This window comes from Pempheris klunzingeri, chromosome 23 (assembly GCF_042242105.1).
Source record: "Pempheris klunzingeri isolate RE-2024b chromosome 23, fPemKlu1.hap1, whole genome shotgun sequence".
NCBI classification, from domain to species: Eukaryota; Metazoa; Chordata; class Actinopteri; order Acropomatiformes; family Pempheridae; genus Pempheris; species Pempheris klunzingeri.
This window is the reverse complement of record NC_092034.1, coordinates 13,421,163-13,445,338: the sequence shown is the minus strand read 5'-3', so window position 1 is coordinate 13,445,338 and position 24,176 is coordinate 13,421,163. Positions and strand designations below refer to the sequence as shown.

Sequence of the window (24,176 nt, the reverse complement as noted above, 5' to 3'; positions counted from 1 at the left end):
GTGAAACTTATCTGACTGGTATCCTCCCTCTGCTGAAAGGTGTTGAGGTATAGTTGAGATTAGAGGAAAGCAGTCTTTTAACTTTTTCTACTCACAGGATTATATTTTATTTCACGCTCCTCTTGAGAAATGTACTGAAAAAATACAACTAAAACAATATTGCGTTAATAGTTGCATAAAAAGCTCTTTCTTCTAAATCAGCTCCTGCCCTAAAGTTCATACAGTTTCACATACATGTGACAACTGTATGTGAAACTGTATGGGTACTATTATCTCTTAAAAGATTTCACTGACCAACAGCACTTTGATCATATTCACCACTTGCAACCCTCTCTTCCTTGGATCCCCAGCATATGTTTATATGCCGGCAGCCAGCTATGGTTGGGCCGGCACCCCATCTAAATAATATTGTATATTAAGTACATTGCACTCCTTAATTTTGCAACTGACGTGGCACAGAAACTCTGGAGGTCTTCCCAGTCAGGTAATAGAAATGACAGATCTGATGTAGTTTAAAACTAGTGATGAATATATAAATGATCCAGTTACACATAAAAAAGCACATACTAAAACCTACAGACATCTTAATAAAGGAACTAACACGTCACAACAGCTGTGTTAATTAAGCTTTCATGGTAATCGTTTTGTTTTTTCTACATTGTGGTTTGATATTGAAAATAAACTGATTTGAAACAACTGATTGAAAATAAAGACCACATAGAATGTATTTAGTTTGACATTAGTTATGAGATAGAGACTGATCCAGCCTTTGTGGGTCTGCGATAGAGTAGCTAAGATAAGGGTTCTATCGCCCTTTATTACAACCATTCATATAGCTCCATTTAGTATGCCAGGTGAAGTCACTTTCTCTTTTGTTTCCCAGCTCAAAGCACAGCAGAATCAGAGTACACTCTCACAGAGCTGCTAGCATGGCTGGTGACTCACTGTGTGTTCAGACACAACACTTGTTTCTGCCTGAATACTTATTCAGTCTGTTCTATTCTTTACTGAATTCAGAAACCCAAGATGTGAAATGAGACATAAAAAACAATGACCAGTCTGTCATTATCGTTTTATTGAATCACTTAACAAAAGTAATGAATACATGTTAACAATACCATATATAGTGATCATTTAAATACTTTCATTTAAATTTCAAAATTTCATTTCAAACAATCATTTAAACAGATAGTAAAACAAAGTGATTCTAAATTCGAAGTGAAGAAACTCCATCACTAAGAAAGAAACATGGTTACAACAATACCACATACAGACTGAGAGACCTAAAAAAACAAATACAAGTTGACAAAAATTCTGTACCACATAAAGACTGGTTGATCTTTTCAACCAAAAAAAACAGTAAAAGTGAATCAGGTGAAGATCAGGTACTGCGCAAAAGCAATCAATAAAAGAATGCATATCGTATTTAATTTCATAAAAGAAAAAAGAAATAATTTTTCTGTCACACTGTTGCCTTGATTAACTTTGCATCTTCTCAGTGGCAATATGACATATATGTGACACAGATGTCAGTCTCTTAACATGTATATAGGTAACAAGTATACAAAAGCACTTACATAGATTATCATTTTTGTGAAACATGTTGAATGGCATTTCGAGTAAAGGTTAGAACTATTTACAGTGATTTTCTCATATTTTCCCATTTTAAACCATAATGGTAAATATCTGCCTGTTCATCTTACATAGAAGACATTACTATTTGTGAGTATGTGTGTTTCTTCTGTGTCATATCATAGAAGAAATAAGATCAAAATATCCATGTGAGGATAATTCATAAATTAGTGTGTATGAGGTGGATGTGCACCTTTGGAATCACAAAGCGTTTAGTCTCTCACTTTGTATTAAATGACTTTTTGAGGCTTGCTTCTGCGTGCTTGGATTCTAAAGCCTTCCATGTTGCAGGAATTTCAGCAGGTTCTGCTTTGTATGCTTTGGCAAACTTATTGTTGAACCTAGCCAGTAAATATTTCCAGTAGTCTGATGCTTGGAGGCTTGCATCTGGAGTAATGTCCCAGTCTGGGAAAATTTCTCTGTAACGCTTGTAAGGGTACCATTCCCCCTTTGTAGCATTGCAGCGAAAACGTGTGTCACTATTCACAGAGGAAGAACATATGTCAGTAACAAGTTTTTCTGTCCCATCCCACCTGAATTCCCCCAGCCCCTTTGGCCGATGTAGTGAAGTAAAGTGCTTAGTATGTTCTTTACCTCCTGCCTCACAAGGGGCTTTGCAGAATGGACACTGTTTACCACATCCAATCAGTTGGGTGAAAAGTTCGTTCTGAGGTTTCACATGAAGATTTTCTAGTTTCATTTCAATGTGTGTTTTTTTAAACTTCACTCTAAGAGCTTGAGCCATGTCCTTCACACACTCAGTGAGCCAGTGAGCGAACTGTTCCTGGTCGGCATTGTTCAGGATCATGAAAGCACCAAGAGCATCCTGGGAAATGACCAGTTTGTCACCGAGTTCCCGACAGACAACTTCAACAAATGTCTTCAAACTGCCACTCTTTTGTGTCTTAGCTTTGTTGATGGCATTATTTATGCTACTGATACTTGACAGGAGACATCGATCCTCAAACTCAAACGTTGCAGACCCACTTGAGAAGTGTTTCACTATTTGGTCGAGTATCCATTTCTTCACATAAACCTCATATGACCAAATGTAGCTGTGATAGTTTTTGAAGTCATCCTTTGAAAGCAAATCCAGTAAAATTGAATACTGGCAGTCCATTCGGTTGCTGAACTGCTGACTTGTGAGCATTTCACCAATGATATCAGGACCCAAGGTACGGTTGGCAAAGTCTTCAACTGCAGGCATCAAGCAACAGTTTGTGAATTCTTCTGCCTTCTTCTGGCACTGATCTCTCTCATGGAACACGTCTTTGAAATCAGCACGAAACTTGTCTTTGTTTTGAATCAGACATCTGTAGGGATCGTTCACATGTATGAAATCTTCATGCATTTTCTGAAACTGTTTGGCTGCAGCTCCACAGATGTGCTGTTTCAGAGAAACTTCAAACACAATGTCTATCTTAACATCGTTAATGTTTTGCAGCCTCTCGTCAATCATGTGTAGGATCTCCTGGATGTAAGTGTCATGGTAATCATTTTGTCTCTCCATTTTTTCACTCACAAACTGTGTGCAAGCATGTATGATGCTGTCAGCTAGTTTTTGTAAAGCCATTGCATGATCTCCATTATTGAAGAGCTTGCTGACTTTGTGTTTTAACCACTCCTTCAACCCTTCAGTTGTATATTTGAAAGGCTCCAGTCCACAATCTTTCAGCTCTTTTTGGCTTAACAATTCACAAGCATGACTCCCCTTACGTGACAGATTGTCTCTCAGGTAGTAGGCCACTATTGCAATGACATTTGTGGCCTTCTGTTTAGAAAAGGACAGTTCATTCACTGTTCTGGTCCACATCTTATCAAATTCTTTGCCCAGTTCGTCATCTGTCATCTTGACTTTTTTCTTACGACATTCATCAATCAACCCACGAACTCTGTCTTCTAATTGTTTTGTGTGGTTTTCCTTGATTCTGTCAAGTTCTGTCATTCCCTGTCTGATGTCAGTTGCTGCTGTGAGTTGATTAAACACAGAATTCTCTATTTCTCGTCGAAGGCTCTTTGCACTGTTGGCAAAGTCCTCCCTGTATCCTTCAACTAGATAGACATGACCTTCTGTTTGCTTGAAGTACTGCTCCAGGTTATCAAGAAGCTTTGTCTCCCATTCAGACAGCACTGTGCAAGCTTCACTTTTCAGATGAGTGAGAAGTGCTTTCAAGTCAAATGCCTCAGATTTTCCAGCAACTGTGCCGAAGTTGGAAATTCCTGTTTCAGCTTGTGTAACCCATGAGTACATTTCTTTTTTGAATTCCCATTCCCATTTGTTGAATTCTGTGCACAGTCTCATGTATGCATCAGCCACTAGGCTGTTCCTGAAGCTGAAGATAAAGTTTTCATGCTTTACTGCATTCCACAGGCTTGCCATCCACTCTTTAAACCCCAAGATATTATTAGCAGATGACCCACATCTTCCTAAAGTTCGGATTACATTTTTCTTGAGCTCATAAACAGCCTCACTGTACCCTGCATTGACTGGTGCCATTGGTGGGTTTCCATTCCAGAGTCCAGGTATGTAGCAGTTCCCAGTGTCTGGGCTGTACTCCATCACATCAGTGAAGCTCTTGTTCTCCTCTTTCTTCTCCATTTTAGCTGCTGCCTGGGTCATTTCATTTAAATGCTGCAAGAGGAGTTTCCTGTCTCGTAAGTTCTTCTCGTGGGCTGAAACATCCGACACATTCTGGTGGACAAACTGGCATTTGGGCTTTTTTCCCACTTCTTTCATCCTAAGAAAAGCGTGCACAACTATTTGCAGGATGTCCTTCATTTCTGCTGAATTCTCCATTGCAATATTGATAATGGTGATATCACTCAGCCCCACAACAAGTGTTGCAAGCTCATTGTCGTGCTCGTGGCTGTTGTCCAGCTGTGCTAGCTCTGGTGACTTCAAGCCCTCAGTGTCAATGATCACCATGAAGTCACAGTTGAGCACTTTTTTGACGTTTTCATTGACTCTGATGAGCAACATAAAGGCCCCTCGAGTGCATCGACCACTGCTGACTGCAAACTGCACTCCAAACATGGTGTTGAGGAGAGTAGACTTTCCTGTGCTCTGAACTCCAAGAACTGTAACAACCAGTATCTTGTTCTTGGGAGACACCAAGTCATTGAGCTGAGACAGAATGTCACCAACCCATGTGAGAGGTATGTTGGAAGCATCTCCATCTACAAGCTCAAGCGGGAAGCCATCGAGCAACAATCTTGCACATAGTTTGGGCAGATGCTGTAATTGTCGCCGTGATGGGTCTGTTTCTGGAAGAGAAACTGAAGCTTCATAGATCTGACCCATTTCACGAAAGAAGTGTTCAGTCCCCAGTGAACTGTTGGAAAGTTGTCTGTCAATCTCCTTGATCTCCTCTTTGTTCTCAGAATCTTTGCTTTTCTTTTTGTACTGCTCCCTGAGGCCAGACAGTTTTTCTCGAGACAGATTATCGAGGTTCATTCGCATCCATTTCAGGAAATAGCACCTCTCTATCCCTGGGCTTGATATTGCATTGATGAAACACATCATTTTATTTGACATGTCATAAGAGTTCTGTCTTTTCCGAAGTTTTGTTTTCTGTACCTGAAGATCACTTTTGTACATTTCTATGTTTTCAGACCTAACTTTTCTCAGCCGAAATTCTTCCTTCTCTAAGCAAGTCAGTTCCTTCCATATCTGGCCTTGCAAGGGTAGCTCATCTTCTTTGTATTTTAGGATGTCCTGAATTTCTGCAGTGATGGCATCTGCATTTTCCTTGGCAGTCTGGCACTCTGGGCAGTCTTCATCAACCAAGATACCCACTTCATGGGCAATGTCAGCCATGCGCTCAATTTGCATCTTCATCTTTGAGTTGTCAACTACATCACTAACTTTTTTCTGCAAATTTTTGACAAAGTCTGCATCATTCATGTGCTTAACCTTCAAAAGAATGTTGCTGGTCGTCAAGCCCAACTCGGTTGCTACCTTTTTTAAAGCATCTCTATTTGAGTGAGTGCTTTGAAGGTTACCCACCAAGAAGATCTGTGCATTGTGTCGTTGCTTGATAAGCAGCTTGCATGCAGAGTCCAAATTGTCAAAGAACACAAAAACTGCTGCAGATGTTTGACACAAAAAAGAAAATTGAGTTTCAAATGAACCAATGTCCCCTCGAAGATTAGCTACTGCTACTGGCTCACTGAAAATATCCATGTTTTTGTTCCCACGAGGAAGGTACCAAGTAATTTCAACCAATCCATCGGATATTCTCCTTGGACTGTCACCACACTCCATGTTCCGGTGAACAAAAGTATCATGGTACTGCTGGGAATTGCTCAGAAGCTCATTGAGGATCTTGGACTTGGACAAGGAGCACTCACCCAGTCTCACAAAAGATATCATTGGAAGTTCAGAAACAACAATTCTGTCTTCAATAAACCCCTTGGACTCTGAAAGTGACTGAGGTCTGTACTTTTTAACAATGTCTCTCAAGGCCCAAAGCATGAGTGTGCACTGCTTTGTGTCACAATTTGGAAGCAACAGAGGCACAGAAAACTGACACATGGACATTTTGAGTGCCATTTCTTGCTGAACAAAACCATCAGAACATAGAAAGAGAGCAGTGACTATGTCAAGTGGGTTTAGCATGTCACCTGAATGTAGACTGTCAAAAAGACCATCAAAATCTATGTCTGATGCAGTCTTACATGTAAATTCACATACAGATGTGTATTTCACATTTCTAGCTGTCACATTAACCATCATCAGTTTCTTTAGAAAATACCATGGAAGATCAGAATTGCACTTGGCAGGTTCATCAGTAATGGTCCTCTTATCAATCTGAAGTGTTTTGCTCAGGGATAGCTTCTCTTTGGAGTGGTGCTCCAAACCCAGATCCTCCAGCAAGCTCTCCAGTTGTGTCTCTGTAGATATGAAGATGTTTATTATTTCAAACCAATCGTAGGTATTTTAATAAAGCATAGATCCACGGTTCATTGATACACAGAATGAATGTACTCATGTATGCTGTAATGTCTGGTGAGGATACACAATGCACAATTTTGCATTCTGCCTTTGTATTAAGCTACAAACCTCTATGGTGATGACATTAAATTACTAACTATAACAACTGCTTATCATTATTAATGTATAACAAATATATGTATAACAATGTATAACAATGTTCAAATGTTTATGCAGTATATAGTAGTATAACACATTGCATGTTGTTATAGGCGATGACGAAGTATGTAATGCTGCTGCCATGAGAGCAACTTTAGGGTTGGTGGGTTAGCTTTTGATTGGAAGGTAGATTCAAAAAATGGTTTTGCAAACCTATACATACTATATTGACTTTTTGTTTCCCTGAATTAGAAATATGATTTTAGCATGCAGTTTCTTCTCAAAAGCCACTTTGCTTCATTAGAGTTACCTTCCAGTAACTCCCAGTGCCCTTGTCTGCTGAATGAGAAATATAACATGTAGTTGTTGTCTTTTGGCAGAATGTGGTAAGATCACAGCAGTATATTTGGTTAAGCATGTTTCTGAAAAAAGATGCTCCAAACTTAACACCTATGCTTCACTTGCAATATGGATGGAGAATGTCTTTGTTGACTTCATTGGCACTGGAATGGACATTGGACTGGCTTCATTGGCACAAGTAGCTAGTTGTCAACTATGTTGGTCTAATTGTGAGCTTCGCCAATCTGTGGGAAGTTACATAGTTAGAACTGTAACTCTGATTTTAGGTTCATCTTTGTTCAATTTTGTGTCTTTTTTTTGCTGTTAGAATTTATGTTGGGTATTGCGGGTATTACTGTAAGCCTACGATTTGCATCTCTAGCTTTAATGCCATGGACATTAAATGGCTATGGTGATAAAAATAAAAATGGCTGAACACATTTCCAGTTTTATTAGATCCATCCTGAAAAAAAAAAAAATTTCAGACATTTTACTTTCATTCCAGCCGAATATGACATAAGTCAGTACGATTTACTTCTATGATCTGTTGTCTCAAAATAATCCCGTCGGCTTGCACAATTAAATGTATATGAGACCTTTAAGACATAGAAAGGTAAAGAAGGCCTTTACTAACCTTTAATATGCTGAACCTCCATTTGTATGACTGTATTTGATTGTATTTTACACAATTTGTAACGCTTCGCAGAGTTGGTGCATCTGCCCTCATTATAGCTTCATTGATTTAAGTTTAACGCAACTATACTTTTCGTTTACTCACTTGTCTTTGCAGGTGATGTCGCAGTCTTCCATTCTTTAGAAACTCCTGTATCTTGCAGGAGTCCTCTCTTCGAAGGAGGGCAGGACACTGTGGAACATAATATAACATAATGGTTTTGCTTAAAGCTACGGACATACTGCACATCATTTAGTGCCTTTCTGAGAACCAAGACTTTTATGTCAATACATTTTTTCACAACCCTGAATTTTATCACTTTTACTCCATGCTTTATTTTGATAGCAAATGGTACATTGTATTTAGATAGGGTTGTTAGCAGGAATCAATTTCTGATCTGTGGCTTTGTATCCATGAAGAACCTCATACTGGTTTAGCTGATCCTGAGGGAACAGATCAACCTCAAGCAGGCCATAGTTCTTTCAGCCTGAACAGTCCCACAGGCTGCTGACGTCGACACAATGTTCACATACTAATTGTGCTAATTGTTACTCTTAGTGTCTAACACATGTTCTCTTCTATGACACCATGCAGGATACTACTAATTTCTTTCATGTCCAACAACAAATCAACCTCATGTGTGTGACAGAATAATGTTATCAAGACATCTCACTGATTATTAACTTAAGGCATAGAATACAACACTAATAATGATACCATCCATATCTCACAGTGTCTCAAACCAAGGAGTAAATAAGCCAGAATTTAATCAGGTAGCGCCATCACGCCTCTGTCATCTCAAGTATTGTGTTGCCAACTTATTCTTTTTCATTTGAAAATATTAATACAAGAAAAAAAGTGTGACTGACCTCCTGATCCTGAGCAGATGTTTGACAGTTTAAGCACCAAATCATTCCTGCCCATCTTTTCTAAAATCATCTTGGTCACCATCAGAGCTTCTTGAAGATTATAGGTCTTCATCAACAGATCCACCGTGTTCCGCCTTTGGGCTTTCTCCAGCTCGGACGGTTTGATGGGTTTGTAGTCTGCCATGATGTCAGGCTTCTGCAGATACCACTTGAAGTCCTCGAATTCATCGAGTGTCAATTCCTTCAGAGTGTTGAAAAGGACATGTGACGACATCGTGGCTCCCTGTTAAAATCAGATGATACACAAAAAATGCACAAACGTCAATAAGAGTAGTGATTGGCCAACACAGACCGACAAATAGAGTCAATGTTAAGGTGATGGACAGATATTTCTTGTGAGTTTTGGTGTAAAACAGAGAAAAATACTGACAAAAATTAATTTACTAATTGATATGTCTTAGTTTTGTTCTAAAACAAAAAAGTGTCCTCTTCCACCTCTGCACTCTTCATTTCATGCATTCAAACTTAACCTCAGTTCAACAAAAGATACAAAGAACACGACTCTGATGTCGATTCATAGAGTGTGAACCACATAACATTACAGATTACATCATTTGTAATCTGATATGGTGGAAACTTACACTGGAGGGTGCAGCACAAAGTTTTAGTTTGCAGTTTAGTCCCTGAGCCTGAGACTCTCTCATTATAAATGTAATAAATTGACTTGTGAAGCACTTTGTGAACACTTCATCTCAAAATAAAGTAAATCACAGAATCAGTAAAGCCACCAAATGAAGCTGTGCATTCATAGTAGTAGTAACTTATTCCTCTCCTCCTTTATATACAAGTTATTAAATTCTTCATGCCGCTCCATTATAATGACCTGTTCCTCTTCACTGAAGTAACCTGTGATATTTTCTAAAAAGCTGGCCTGAGCCCTCGTATTGCTAGTGCACAGAGCCTGAAGCAGAGAGCCTGGGTTAATATAGACAGCTGATAGTAACACTATCATGATACCCCTCGTCTCTGACTGGGGTTTTAGGAAATGTTGAGGGGAAAAAAAGCCTGTCTGTGCTGCACTTCTGTAACAATTCAGTGTAGTCAGTAGGATTTCTGTATTTGTCTGGGTTCTTACCTGATAATGTCACATCCAGACGAGGTCGAAGAGGCTTTTCTACCCTCTTCTGCAGATCCTGACTGGCACTGCTGGTCTCTGTGTTCCTTTGGTTGAAAGCTGTCACATCCTCAGACCTTCAAATCCAGAAACATCAGTATGATGTGACAGCAGGAACCCAGGATGAGTTTTAGTGCTGCCGGTCAACAGCAGGTGTCAGTGTTCACAGCAGCTCCAAACTGTGGAAACACTGAAACCCAGAAAAGAGGAAGAAAACCAGGTTCATTATTCTGTCTGTAAAGTCACAAACTGCATCAGCAAAGAGAGGTGGACTGACTCATCAACAGATATCTGACATACAATTACACTGTAAGAACTGGAGGACAGATCCACAGTCCTCCCTCTGAGTAGAGATGATTCCAAAGGTTCAGCTGAACATGATATGAGTCTTCAGCAGTCTTGAGTTACACAAATCAAGAGTGGCTCTACGATGTTAGTCTTTTTTACAGCAAAATTTCCTCTTTGTGTTTCTGTCCTTCAACAAGGCTCCGCTAAGGCTTTTTGTGTCCTTTAGGCTTTTCGTGTGTTCAAGTTTAAAGAAGCTTGTAAAGGAGAGAAAAAACATGTTTAAAAAAAGCTGAAATTTTTTTTACCCAATCAGTTTTAATATCCAACTCTAGAAACACAAAACCAGTCTAACCATCATTAAGTATGATTTTATATCAAATATTATATGATTTTGTATTCTACAAAATGCGTGACAGGATTCTACAAACTGAAAATAAATTGTAGAGAATGTGACAGGATTTTTCCCTTGTTAGAGGGAATAAAATGACCATTTTTAGCCAAGCGCATAAAACTAAGGAAATATATATGCGAGCAATATAAAACTGAGGTAGGAACACTTATGAAGGATATGAAAGCTTAGCAAATTTCAACAAGGAACACTGTCTGCTCATGATCACTCATTATTTTTACACACACATTCCCACATTGCAAATATACAAAAATCTATATGTGAAGTGGTTATAAGACAGTTTTGTAGTTTCCCTACCTGTGAGAACATTTGGACTGTAAGTTGTGGGGATCATATCATTTATAAAAGATTTATAAATGCCTTTACACACATTTTCTATATAGGCTAAACTCATTTAACAGAATATGGCGTTGAAAGGTTAAAAGCTTGGAATGCTGTAAAAAGTAGAGTGATGGTGGCGATGACTGGAACAGACTGTACATATTTCTGTGACTTCCTGTGTGTTCCCTCCCCCACCTCCCCCCGCTCACACTTTTAGAATCATGTTTCCGCATTAAAGTTGCTTATGTTATCGCACCAAACAGCCCCCCCCCACCCCCCACCCCTGGAAACGCCCTTGAACTGCATCAGCTCTTTGCACATAAAAGACACCTGCTTGGCGATCCCCTCAGTGAATATGGACAATTTTCTACTTCCAATAAAGTAATACTAATAAAAACTCGCCTGCTTCTCTGCTCAGCTTGCCAGTCACCACAGCGAGGGCACACACACCGTCATCCAGAGGCCGAATAACGGCGCATAAAGCATCTCAACCATAGAACAATGATCATAGTATTGTGTTTTACTATATCTAACGAAATGCATCACAAAAGAATCAGGTTTGATCGTTTGATTCAGTAAAACCAGCAGCACTGAGATCTGAGGGACCGTTTCCTCTGCGCCTGATTCCCAACGTGGCAGGCTGATCAGTCCAGTGACAGCTGACAGTGGAAGCCCGTAGGATTCAAACACATGACGGACCAACCAAGAGCATGCAGCGACCCACCTTTTGGAGAGGAGATGTGCTCATGGCGAAAAGTCGTTCTTTAGTGCGGGAGGTGTTGACACAGAGCTCACAGGTTAACGGCCTGTGCTGCAGAAGAGCCTCCCCCTTTATTGGGCGGGCGAGGACGCTTTCACTTTCGGTGTGGACAGTTTCCTGACCACCAGCTTTCTGGGAAACTGAGTAAATCAGAACCTCAGATAGTTTAGTGCACCGAGTTGTTTTTCCCTCTTGTGTTGTAGCACACGAGTTAGTTCAGAAATCAGTGCTGAGGCCCTGACAATCACATAATGTTTACCCCACATACAATTAAGCATCAGGGTGAACTTCAAGACTAAATTCAAGGTTGCATTTGATCTGACATTCGATGAAAAAAGAAGAGTGTAGCAGGGTCACAGTTATCTATAATCACATTCGCTGGTTACTTTTAGCTGGAGGACCTCTACAGTCCAAAGCTGTATAATTTTCAGAGCCTTTATTTCTTCTTCTGTGGTTCCTGTTAGAAATCTCCTTTGCTCCCTTCCTCTCTCCCTTTCTGTACAGATCCCCTGTGGGAGAGGTGGGTGTCACGATCACACCCCGTCCCGTTGTTTCTTCTACGCTCTTGTGTACTATTTTCATTTCCCATTATGATATATGTCTGTCACAACCTGCCAATATGTTGATTTTTATGAACTAGCATGGCTTTGACGGTGACACACACACACTCACACAAACCTCCAGCTTGGTCTCCATTGTGAAGTTGCACCTGTTGTCTTGTTTTTACATTTTATGTTGAATTCAGAAACCCAAGACAAAGACAAATGCTAAATAGTGAAATTTTTAAAGATGAGATGACGATGAAGTATAGTAAATCTGTATATATAAATGAGGTGATGATATCTCTGTTTATTTTAGAAGTTTTTATTCACTATGCTGTGATTCTGATCTGGGAAACATTAAAGACATTCATAGCAATCTGTGTGAATCGTTTAACAGACTAAAGTAATGCAGACATGTTTAGCTCCAGTGTGGATGAATCTTTTAATTCCCACAATGAAAATGTAAATATTTGGAATCAGACACTTCTCAGAAAGAAAAGCAGAGATGCTAAATTCTGAGTTGAAACAAATCACATGTAATTTGATGAAAACAAATCGTTCTGACATATGTTATGTTATGACATGTCATGACAGCATATTGAAAATACTACATTTAGACTGAATGATCTTTTAATACGTTGAAATATTTTGAATCAGATACTTCACAGGAACATTATTAATTGTGAGTGAATAATCACATGTCAACTTCCTCTCTTCCACATGCAGACTGGGTGACTTAAACAAACTTAAAAAATGTTGATACTTCACAGATCCAAAAGAAACATTTATCAGACTTAGATGAAAAACAAAACTCTGTCCGACTATGACAATACAACATAACAAGTGAGTGATCTTTTAGAAAAACAAAAATTGTAAATGTTAACATACAGCATCAGATGCTAAAGAAAAACAATAAAGGATCACATATGTTCAATTTGATGACATTTTCTGTCACTTCACTGCCTTGATTAACTGCGTACATCTTTTCAGCTGCAATATAACATCATTCACAAAATCATATTTTCAGATTTAATCAAACTGGAAACATTTCTCAAAGTATCCAACAGCGCTTATTTAGAGAGTCAAGGCAGTTTATTTCGATTACACATGTTAAATGCCATCTCAGGTAAAGGTGGGGCCTACATGCAGGACTATATCATGCGTCCCTATTTGTTTGCTGTAATGGTTGATATCTCTGGCTTCTCATCTTATATAGAGTATGTTCCTATTTGTGAATGTGTGTGTATTACTTCTAAGTCTTTTATCCTTGTTATATATCATATAAGAAATAAGATCAAAATATCCATGTGAGGATAATTAATGAATGAGGTGTATGAGGTGGATGTGCACCTTTGGAACCACAAAGCGTTTAGTCTCTCACTTTGTATTAAATGACTTTTTGAGGCTTGCTTCTGCGTGCTTGGATTCTAAAGCCTTCCATGTTGCAGGAATTTCAGCAGGTTCTGCATTGTATTCTTTGGCAAACTTATCATTAAACTTTGCCAGTACATATTTCCAGTAGTCTGATGCCTCAAAGCTTGGATCTGGAGTAATGTCCCAGTCTGAGAAAATGTCTCTGTAACGCTTGTAAGGGTGGGATGTAAAGCCTGTAGCATCGCAGCGAAAACATATGTCACTGACCACACAGGTAGAACATATGTCAGTGACAAGGTCTTCTGTCCAAGACCGCACGAATTCCCCCAGCCCCTTTGGCCGATGCAGTGAAGTAAAGTGCTCAGTATGTTCTTCTCCTCCTGCCTCACAAGGGGCTTTGCAGAATGGACACTGTTTACCACATCCAATCAGTTGGGTGAAAAGTTCGTTCTGAGGTTTCACATGAAGATTTTCTAGTTTCATTTTAATGTGTGTTTCTTTAAACTTCACTCTAAGAGCTTGAGCCATGTCCTTCACACACTCAGTGAGCCAGTGAGCGAACTGTTCCTGGTCGGCATTGTTCAGGATCATGAAAGCACCAAGAGCATCCTGGGAAATGACCAGTTTGTCACCGAGTTCCCGACAGACAACTTCAACAAATGTCTTCAAACTGCCACTCTTTTGTGTCTTAGCTTTGTTGATGGCATTATTTATGCTACTGATACTTGACAGGAGACATCGATCCTCAAACTCAAACGTTGCAGACCCACTTGAGAAGTGTTTCACTATTTGGTCGAGTATCCATTTCTTCACATAAACCTCATAGGAGCAAATGTAGCTGTGATAGTTTTTGAAGTCATCCTTTGAAAGCAAATCCAGTAAAATTGAATACTGGCAGTCCATTCGGTTGCTGAAATGCTGACTTGTGCGCATTTCACCAATGATATCAGGACCCAAGGTACGGTTGACAAAGTCTTCAACTGCAGGCATCAAGCAACAGTTTGTGAATTCTTCTGCCTCTTCTGGCACTGATCTCTCTCATTGAACACATCTTTGAAATCAGCACGAAACTTCTCTTTGTTTTGAATCAGACATCTGTAGGGATCGTTCACATGTATGAAATCTTCATGCATTTTCTGAAACTGTTTGGCTGCAGCTCCACAGATGTGCTGTTTCAGAGAAACTTCAAACACAATGTTTATCTTAACATCGTTATTGTTTTGCAGCCTCTTGTCAATCATGTGTAGGATCTCCTGGATGTAAGTGTCATGGTAATCATTTTGTCTCTCCATTTTTTCACTCACAAACTGTGTGCAAGCATGTATGATGCTGTCAGCTAGTTTTTGTAAGGCCATTACGTGATCTTCATTATTGAAGAGCTTGCTGACTTTGTGTTTTAACCACTCCTTCAACCCTTCAGTTGTATATTTGAAAGGCTCCAGTCCACAATCTTTCAGCTCTTTTTTGCTTAACAATTCACAAGCATGACTCCCCTTACGTGACAGATTGTCTCTCAGGTAGTAGGCCACTATTGCAATGACATTTGTGGCCTTCTGTTTAGAAAAAGACAGTTCATTCACTGTTTCGTTCCACATCTTATCAAATTCTCTGTCCAGCTCTTTGTCTGTCATCTTGACTTTTTTCTTACGACATTCATCAATCACTCCACGAACTCTGTCTTCTAATTGTTTTGTGTGGTTTTCCTTGATTCTGTCAAGTTCTGTCATTCCCTGTCTGATGTCAGTTGCTGCTGTGAGTTGATTAAACACAGAATTCTCTATTTCTCGTCGAAGTCTCTTTGCACTGTTGGCAAAGTCCTCCCTGTATCCTTCAACTAGATAGACATGTCCTTCTGTTTGCTTGAAGTACTGCTTCAGGTTATCAAGAAGCTTTGTCTCCCATTCAGACAGCACTGTGCAAGCTTCACTTTTCAGATGAGTGAGAAGTGCTTTCAAGTCAAATGCCTCAGATTTTCCAGCAACTGTGCCAAAGTTGGAAATTCTTGTTTCAGCTTGTGTAACCCATGAGTACATTTCTTTTTTGAATTCCCATTCCCATTTGTTGAATTCTGTGCACAATCTCATGTATGCATCAGCCACTAGGCTGTTCCTGAAGCTGAAGATAAAGTTTTCATGCTTTACTGCATTCCACAGGCTTGTCATCCACTCTTTAAACCCCAAGATATTATTAGCAGATGACTCGCAACTTCCCAAAGTTTGGATTACATTTTTCTTGAGCTCATAAACAGCCTCACTGTACCCTGCATTGACTGGTGCCATCGGTGGGTTTCCATTCCAGAGTCCAGGTATGTAGCAGTTCCCAGTGTCTGGGCTGTACTCCATCACATCAGTGAAGCTCTTGTTCTCCTCTTTCTTCTCCATTTTGGCTGCTGCCTGGGTCATCTCGTTTAATTGTTGCAAGAGCAATTCTCTGTCTCGTAAGTTCTTCTCGTGGGCTGAAACATCCGACACGTTCTGGTGGACAAACTGGCATTTGGGCTTTTTTCCCACCTCTTTCATCCTAAGAAAAGCGTGCACAACTATTTGCAGGATGTCCTTCATTTCTGTTGAATTCTCCATTGCAATATTGATAATGGTGACATCACTCAGCCCCACAACAAGTGTTGCAAGCTCATTGTCGTGCTCGTGGCTGTTGTCCAACTGTGCTAGCTCTGGTGACTTCAAGCCCTCAGTGTCAATGATCACCATGAAATCACAGTTGAGCACTTTTTTGACATCTTCATTGACTCTGATGAGCAACATAAAGGCCCCTCGAGTGCATCGACCACTGCTGACTGCAAACTGCACTCCGAACATGGTGTTGAGGAGAGTAGACTTTCCTGTGCTCTGAACTCCAAGAACTGTAACAACCAGTATCTTGTTCTTGGGAGACACCAAGTCATTGAGCTGAGAGAGTACGTCACTAACCCATGTGAGAGGTATGTTGGAAGCATCTCCATCTACAAGCTCAAGCGGGAAGCCATCGAGCAACAATCCTGCACATAGTTTGGGCAGATGCTGTAATTGTTGTCGTGATGGGTCTGTTTCTGGAAGAGAAACCGAAGCCTCATAGATCTGACCCATTTCACGAAAGAAGTGTTCAGTCCCCAGTGAACTGTTGGAAAGTTGTCTGTCAATCTCCTTGATCTCCTCTTTGTTCTCAGAATCTTTGCTTTTCTTTTTGTACTGCTCCCTGAGGCCAGACAGTTTTTCTCGAGACAGATTATCGAGGTTCATTCGCATCCATTTCAGGAAATAGCACCTCTCTATCCCTGGGCTTGATATTGCATTGATGAAACACATCATTGCATTTGACATGTCATAAGTGTTCTGTTTTTCCCGAAGTTTTGTTTTCTGTGCCTGAAGATCACTTTTGTACATTTCTATGTTTTCAGACCTAACTTTTCTCAGCCGAAATTCTTCCTTCTCTAAGGAAGTCAGTTCCTTCCATATCTGGCCTTGCAAGGGTAGCTCATCTTCTTTGTATTTTAGGATATCCTGAATTTCTGCAGTGATGGCATCTGCATGTTTCTTGGCAATCTGGCACTCTGGGCAGTCTTCATCAACCAAGATACCTAATTCATGGGCAATGTCAGCCATGCGCTCAATTTGCACCTTCATCTTTGAGTTCTCAACTACATTGTAGACTGTTTCCCGCAATGTTTTGACAAAGTCTGCTTCATTTTTCTGCTTAGTCTTCAAAAGGATGTTGCTGTTACTCAAGCCCAACTCGGTTGCTACCTTTCTTAGAGCAACTATATTGAAGTGACTGCTTTGGTGATTACCCACCAAGAAGATCTTTTCCTTTTGTGGTTGATTGGTAAGCAGCTCACAATGCTCAGAGTCCAAATTGTCAAAGAACACAAAAACTGCTGCAGATGTCTGACACAAAAAAGAAAATTGAGTTTCAAATGAACCAATGTCCCCTCGAAGATTAGCTACAGCTACTGGCTCACTGAAAATATCCATGTTTTTGTTCCCACAAGGAAGGTACCAAGTAATTTCAACCAATCCACTGGATATTCTCCTTGTACTGTCACCACACTCCATATCGTAGTGAACAAAAGTATCATGGTACTGCTGGGAATTGCTCAGAAGCTTATTGAGGATCTTGGACTTGGACAAGGAGCACTCGCCCAGTCTCACAAAAGATATCATTGGAAGTTCAGAAACAACAATTCTGTCTTCAATAAACCCCTTGGACTCTGAAAGTGACTGAGGTCTGTACTTTTTAACAATGTCTCTCAAGGCCCAAAGCATGAGTGTGCACTGCTTTGTGTCACAATTTGGAAGCAACAGAGGCACAGAAAACTGACACATGGACATTTTGAGTGCCATTTCTTGCTGAACAAAACCATCAGAACATAGAAAGAGAGCAGTGACTATGTCAAGTGGGTTTAGCATGTCACCTGAATGTAGACTGTCAAAAAGACCATCAAAATCTATGTCTGATGCAGTCTTACATGTAAATTCACGTACAGATGTGTATTTCACATTTCTAGCTGTCACATTAACCATCATCAGTTTCTTTAGAAAATACCATGGAAGATCAGAATTGCACTTGGCAGGTTCATCAGTAATGGTCCTCTTATCAATCTGAAGTGTTTTGCTCAGGGATAGCTTCTCTTTGGAGTGGTGCTCCAAACCCAGATCCTCCAGCAAGCTCTCCAGTTGTGTCTCTGTAGATATGAAGATGTTTATTATTTCAAACCAATCGTAGGTATTTTAATAAAGCATAGATCCACGGTTCATTGATACACAGAATGAATGTACTCATGTATGCTGTAATGTCTGGTGAGGATACACAATGCACAATTTTGCATTCTGCCTTTGTATTAAGCTACAAACCTCTATGGTGATGACATTAAATTACTAACTATAACAACTGCTTATCATTATTAATGTATAACAAATATATGTATAACAATGTATAACAATGTTCAAATGTTTATGCAGTATATAGTAGTATAACACATTGCATGTTGTTATAGGCGATGACGAAGTATGTAATGCTGCTGCCATGAGAGCAACTTTAGGGTTGGTGGGTTAGCTTTTGATTGGAAGGTAGATTCAAAAAATGGTTTTGCAAACCTATACATACTATATTAACTTTTTGTTTCCCTGAATTAGAAATATGATTTTAGCATGCAGTTTCTTCTCAAAAGCCACTTTGCTTCATTAGAGTTACCTTCCAGTAACTCCCAGTGCCCTTGTCTGCTGAATGAGAAATATAACATGTAGTTCTTGTCTTTTGGCAGAATGTGGTAAGATCACAGCAGTATATTTGGTTAAGCATGTTTCTGAAAAAAGATGCTCCAAACTTAACACCTATGCTTCACTTGCAATATGGATGGAGAATGTCTTTGTTGACTTCATTGGCACTGGAATGGACATTGGACTGGCTTCATTGGCACAAGTAGCTAGTTGTCAACTATGTTGGTCTAATTGTGAGCTTCGCCAATCTGTGGGAAGTTACATAGTTAGAACTGTAACTCTGATTTTAGGTTCATCTTTGTTCAATTTTGTGTCTTTTTTTTGCTGTTAGAATTTATGTTGGGTATTGCAGGTATTACTGTAAGCCTACGATTTGCATCTCTAGCTTTAATGCCATGGACATTAAATGGCTATGGTGATAAAAATATAAATGGCTGAACACATTTCCAGTTTTATTAGATCCATCCTGAAAAAAAAAAAAATTTCAGACATTTTACTTTCATTCCAGCCGAATATGACATAAGTCAGTACGATTTACTTCTATGATCTGTTGTCTCAAAATAATCCCGTCGGCTTGCACAATTAAATGTATATGAGACCTTTAAGACATAGAAAGGTAAAGAAGGCCTTTACTAACCTTTAATATGCTGAACCTCCATTTGTATGACTGTATTTGATTGTATTTTACACAATTTGTAACGCTTCGCAGAGTTGGTGCATCTGCCCTCATTGTAGCTTCATTGATTTAAGTTTAACGCAACTATACTTTTCGTTTACTCACTTGTCTTTGCAGGTGATGTCGCAGTCTTCCATTCTTTAGAAACTCCTGTATCTTGCAGGCGTCCTCTCTTCGAAGGAGGGCAGGACACTGTGGAACATAATATAACATAATGGTTTTGCTTAAAGCTACGGACATACTGCACATCATTTAGTGCCTTTCTGAGAACCAAGACTTTTATGTCAATACATTTTTTCACAACCCTGAATTTTATCACTTTTACTCCATGCTTTATTTTGATAGCAAATGGTACATTGTATTTAGATAGGGTTGTTAGCAGGAATCAATTTCTGATCTGTGGCTTTGTATCCATGAAGAACCTCATACTGGTTTAGCTGATCCTGAGGGAACAGATCAACCTCAAGCAGGCCATAGTTCTTTCAGCCTGAACAGTCCCACAGGCTGCTGACGTCGACACAATGTTCACATACTAATTGTGCTAATTGTTACTCTTAGTGTCTAACACATGTTCTCTTCTATGACACCATGCAGGATACTACTAATTTCTTTCATGTCCAACAACAAATCAACCTCATGTGTGTGACAGAATAATGTTATCAAGACATCTCACTGATTATTAACTTAAGGCATAGAATACAACACTAATAATGATACCATCTATATCTCACAGTGTCTCAAACCAAGGAGTAAATAAGCCAGAATTTAATCAGGTAGCGCCATCACGCCTCTGTCATCTCAAGTATTGTGTTGCCAACTTATTCTTTTTCATTTGAAAATATTAATACAAGAAAAAAAGTGTGACTGACCTCCTGATCCTGAGCAGATGTTTGACAGTTTAAGCACCAAATCATTCCTGCCCATCTTTTCTAAAATCATCTTGGTCACCATCAGAGCTTCTTGAAGATTATAGGTCTTCATCAACAGATCCACCGTGTTCCGCCTTTGGGCTTTCTCCAGCTCGGACGGTTTGATGGGTTTGTAGTCTGCCATGATGTCAGGCTTCTGCAGATACCACTTGAAGTCCTCGAATTCATCGAGTGTCAATTCCTTCAGAGTGTTGAAAAGGACATGTGACGACATCGTGGCTCCCTGTTAAAATCAGATGATACACAAAAAATGCACAAACGTCAATAAGAGTAGTGATTGGCCAACACAGACCGACAAATAGAGTCAATGTTAAGGTGATGGACAGATATTTCTTGTGAGTTTTGGTGTAAAACAGAGAAAAATACTGACAAAAATTAATTTACTAATTGATATGTCTTAGTTTTGTTCTAAAACAAAAAAGTGTCCTCTTCCACCTCTGCACTCTTCATTTCATGCATTCAAACTTAACCTCAGTTCAACAAAAGATACAAAGAACACGACTCTGATGTCGATTCATAGAGTGTGAACCACATAACATTACAGATTACATCATTTGTAATCTGATATGGTGGAAACTTACACTGGAGGGTGCAGCACAAAGTTTTAGTTTGCAGTTTAGTCCCTGAGCCTGAGACTCTCTCATTATAAATGTAATAAATTGACTTGTGAAGCACTTTGTGAACACTTCATCTCAAAATAAAGTAAATCACAGAATCAGTAAAGCCACCAAATGAAGCTGTGCATTCATAGTAGTAGTAACTTATTCCTCTCCTCCTTTATATACAAGTTATTAAATTCTTCATGCCGCTCCATTATAATGACCTGTTCCTCTTCACTGAAGTAACCTGTGATATTTTCTAAAAAGCTGGCCTGAGCCCTCGTATTGCTAGTGCACAGAGCCTGAAGCAGAGAGCCTGGGTTAATATAGACAGCTGATAGTAACACTATCATGATACCCCTCGTCTCTGACTGGGGTTTTAGGAAATGTTGAGGGGAAAAAAAGCCTGTCTGTGCTGCACTTCTGTAACAATTCAGTGTAGTCAGTAGGATTTCTGTATTTGTCTGGGTTCTTACCTGATAATGTCACATCCAGACGAGGTCGAAGAGGCTTTTCTACCCTCTTCTGCAGATCCTGACTGGCACTGCTGGTCTCTGTGTTCCTTTGGTTGAAAGCTGTCACATCCTCAGACCTTCAAATCCAGAAACATCAGTATGATGTGACAGCAGGAACCCAGGATGAGTTTTAGTGCTGCCGGTCAACAGCAGGTGTCAGTGTTCACAGCAGCTCCAAACTGTGGAAACACTGAAACCCAGAAAAGAGGAAGAAAACCAGGTTCATTATTCTGTCTGTAAAGTCACAAACTGCATCAGCAAAGAGAGGTGGACTGACTCATCAACAGATATCTGACATACAATTACACTGTAAGAACTGGAGGACAGATCCACAGTCCTCCCTCTGAGTAGAGATGATTCCAAAGGTTCAGCTGAACATGATATGAGTCTTCAGCAGTCTTGAGTTACACAAATCAAGAGTGGCTCTACGATGTTAGTCTTTTTTACAGCAAAATTTCCTCTTTGTGTTTCTGTCCTTCAACAAGGCTCCGCTAAGGCTTTTTGTGTCCTTTAGGCTTTTCGTGTGTTCAAGTTTAAAGAAGCTTGTAAAGGAGAGAAAAAACATGTTTAAAAAAAGCTGAAATTTTTTTTACCCAATCAGTTTTAATATCCAACTCTAGAAACACAAAACCAGTCTAACCATCATTAAGTATGATTTTATATCAAATATTATATGATTTTGTATTCTACAAAATGCGTGACAGGATTCTACAAACTGAAAATAAATTGTAGAGAATGTGACAGGATTTTTCCCTTGTTAGAGGGAATAAAATGACCATTTTTAGCCAAGCGCATAAAACTAAGGAAATATATATGCGAGCAATATAAAACTGAGGTAGGAACACTTATGAAGGATATGAAAGCTTAGCAAATTTCAACAAGGAACACTGTCTGCTCATGATCACTCATTATTTTTACACACACATTCCCACATTGCAAATATACAAAAATCTATATGTGAAGTGGTTATAAGACAGTTTTGTAGTTTCCCTACCTGTGAGAACATTTGGACTGTAAGTTGTGGGGATCATATCATTTATAAAAGATTTATAAATGCCTTTACACACATTTTCTATATAGGCTAAACTCATTTAACAGAATATGGCGTTGAAAGGTTAAAAGCTTGGAATGCTGTAAAAAGTAGAGTGATGGTGGCGATGACTGGAACAGACTGTACATATTTCTGTGACTTCCTGTGTGTTCCCTCCCCCACCTCCCCCCGCTCACACTTTTAGAATCATGTTTCCGCATTAAAGTTGCTTATGTTATCGCACCAAACAGCCCCCCCCCCCCCCCCCCCCCCCACCCCTGGAAACGCCCTTGAACTGCATCAGCTCTTTGCACATAAAAGACACCTGCTTGGCGATCCCCTCAGTGAATATGGACAATTTTCTACTTCCAATAAAGTAATACTAATAAAAACTCGCCTGCTTCTCTGCTCAGCTTGCCAGTCACCACAGCGAGGGCACACACACCGTCATCCAGAGGCCGAATAACGGCGCATAAAGCATCTCAACCATAGAACAATGATCATAGTATTGTGTTTTACTATATCTAACGAAATGCATCCCAAAAGAATCAGGTTTGATCGTTTGATTCAGTAAAACCAGCAGCACTGAGATCTGAGGGACCGTTTCCTCTGCGCCTGATTCCCAACGTGGCAGGCTGATCAGTCCAGTGACAGCTGACAGTGGAAGCCCGTAGGATTCAAACACATGACGGACCAACCAAGAGCATGCAGCGACCCACCTTTTGGAGAGGAGATGTGCTCATGGCGAAAAGTCGTTCTTTAGTGCGGGAGGTGTTGACACAGAGCTCACAGGTTAACGGCCTGTGCTGCAGAAGAGCCTCCCCCTTTATTGGGCGGGCGAGGACGCTTTCACTTTCGGTGTGGACAGTTTCCTGACCACCAGCTTTCTGGGAAACTGAGTAAATCAGAACCTCAGATAGTTTAGTGCACCGAGTTGTTTTTCCCTCTTGTGTTGTAGCACACGAGTTAGTTCAGAAATCAGTGCTGAGGCCCTGACAATCACATAATGTTTACCCCACATACAGTTAAGCATCAGGGTGAACTTCAAGACTAAATTCAAGGTTGCATTTGATCTGACATTCGATGAAAAAAGAAGAGTGTAGCAGGGTCACAGTTATCTATAATCACATTCGCTGGTTACTTTTAGCTGGAGGACCTCTACAGTCCAAAGCTGTATAATTTTCAGAGCCTTTATTTCTTCTTCTGTGGTTCCTGTTAGAAATCTCCTTTGCTCCCTTCCTCTCTCCCTTTCTGTACAGATCCCCTGTGGGAGAGGTGGGTGTCACGATCACACCCCGTCCCGTTGTTTCTTCTACGCTCTTGTGTACTATTTTCATTTCCCATTATGATATATGTCTGTCACAACCTGCCAATATGTTGATTTTTATGAACTAGCATGGCTTTGACGGTGACACACACACACTCACACAAACCTCCAGCTTGGTCTCCATTGTGAAGTTGCACCTGTTGTCTTGTTTTTACATTTTATGTTGAATTCAGAAACCCAAGACAAAGACAAATGCTAAATAGTGAAATTTTTAAAGATGAGATGACGATGAAGTATAGTAAATCTGTATATATAAATGAGGTGATGATATCTCTGTTTATTTTAGAAGTTTTTATTCACTATGCTGTGATTCTGATCTGGGAAACATTAAAGACATTCATAGCAATCTGTGTGAATCGTTTAACAGACTAAAGTAATGCAGACATGTTTAGCTCCAGTGTGGATGAATCTTTT

At 39.8% G+C, this 24,176-nt stretch overlaps 2 protein-coding genes across 3 annotated transcripts; both read right to left on the bottom strand.

Annotated features, from left to right (window-relative positions):
• Nucleotides 1–1,058: 1,058 nt before the first annotated feature.
• On the bottom strand, nt 1,059–11,619 carry LOC139222651 (interferon-induced very large GTPase 1-like). 2 transcript variants are annotated; one of them, XM_070854481.1, is made up of 5 exons: nt 11,522–11,619; nt 9,741–9,969; nt 8,606–8,888; nt 7,842–7,928; nt 1,059–6,525 (listed from the first exon to the last, which is right to left on the bottom strand). In XM_070854481.1, exons 3-5 carry the CDS (start codon nt 8,877–8,879, stop codon nt 1,853–1,855), a joined length of 5,034 nt encoding a protein of 1,677 aa, XP_070710582.1. In that variant the 5' UTR covers nt 8,880–8,888; nt 9,741–9,969; nt 11,522–11,619; the 3' UTR covers nt 1,059–1,852. The 2 variants fall into 2 exon arrangements, with proteins under 2 accessions (XP_070710582.1, XP_070710584.1); XM_070854483.1 differs by lacking the exon at nt 11,522–11,619 and adding an exon at nt 10,080–10,148.
• Nucleotides 11,620–12,619: 1,000 nt separating this feature from the next.
• On the bottom strand, nt 12,620–21,792 carry LOC139222697 (interferon-induced very large GTPase 1-like). Its single transcript, XM_070854542.1, is given in 6 exon segments — nt 12,620–14,492; nt 14,495–18,151; nt 19,468–19,554; nt 20,232–20,514; nt 21,367–21,595; nt 21,706–21,792. Coding segments are annotated over 4 exon segments (5,034 nt in total). The 5' UTR covers nt 20,506–20,514; nt 21,367–21,595; nt 21,706–21,792; the 3' UTR covers nt 12,620–13,476.
• Between the last annotated feature and the right edge of the window lie 2,384 nt (nt 21,793–24,176).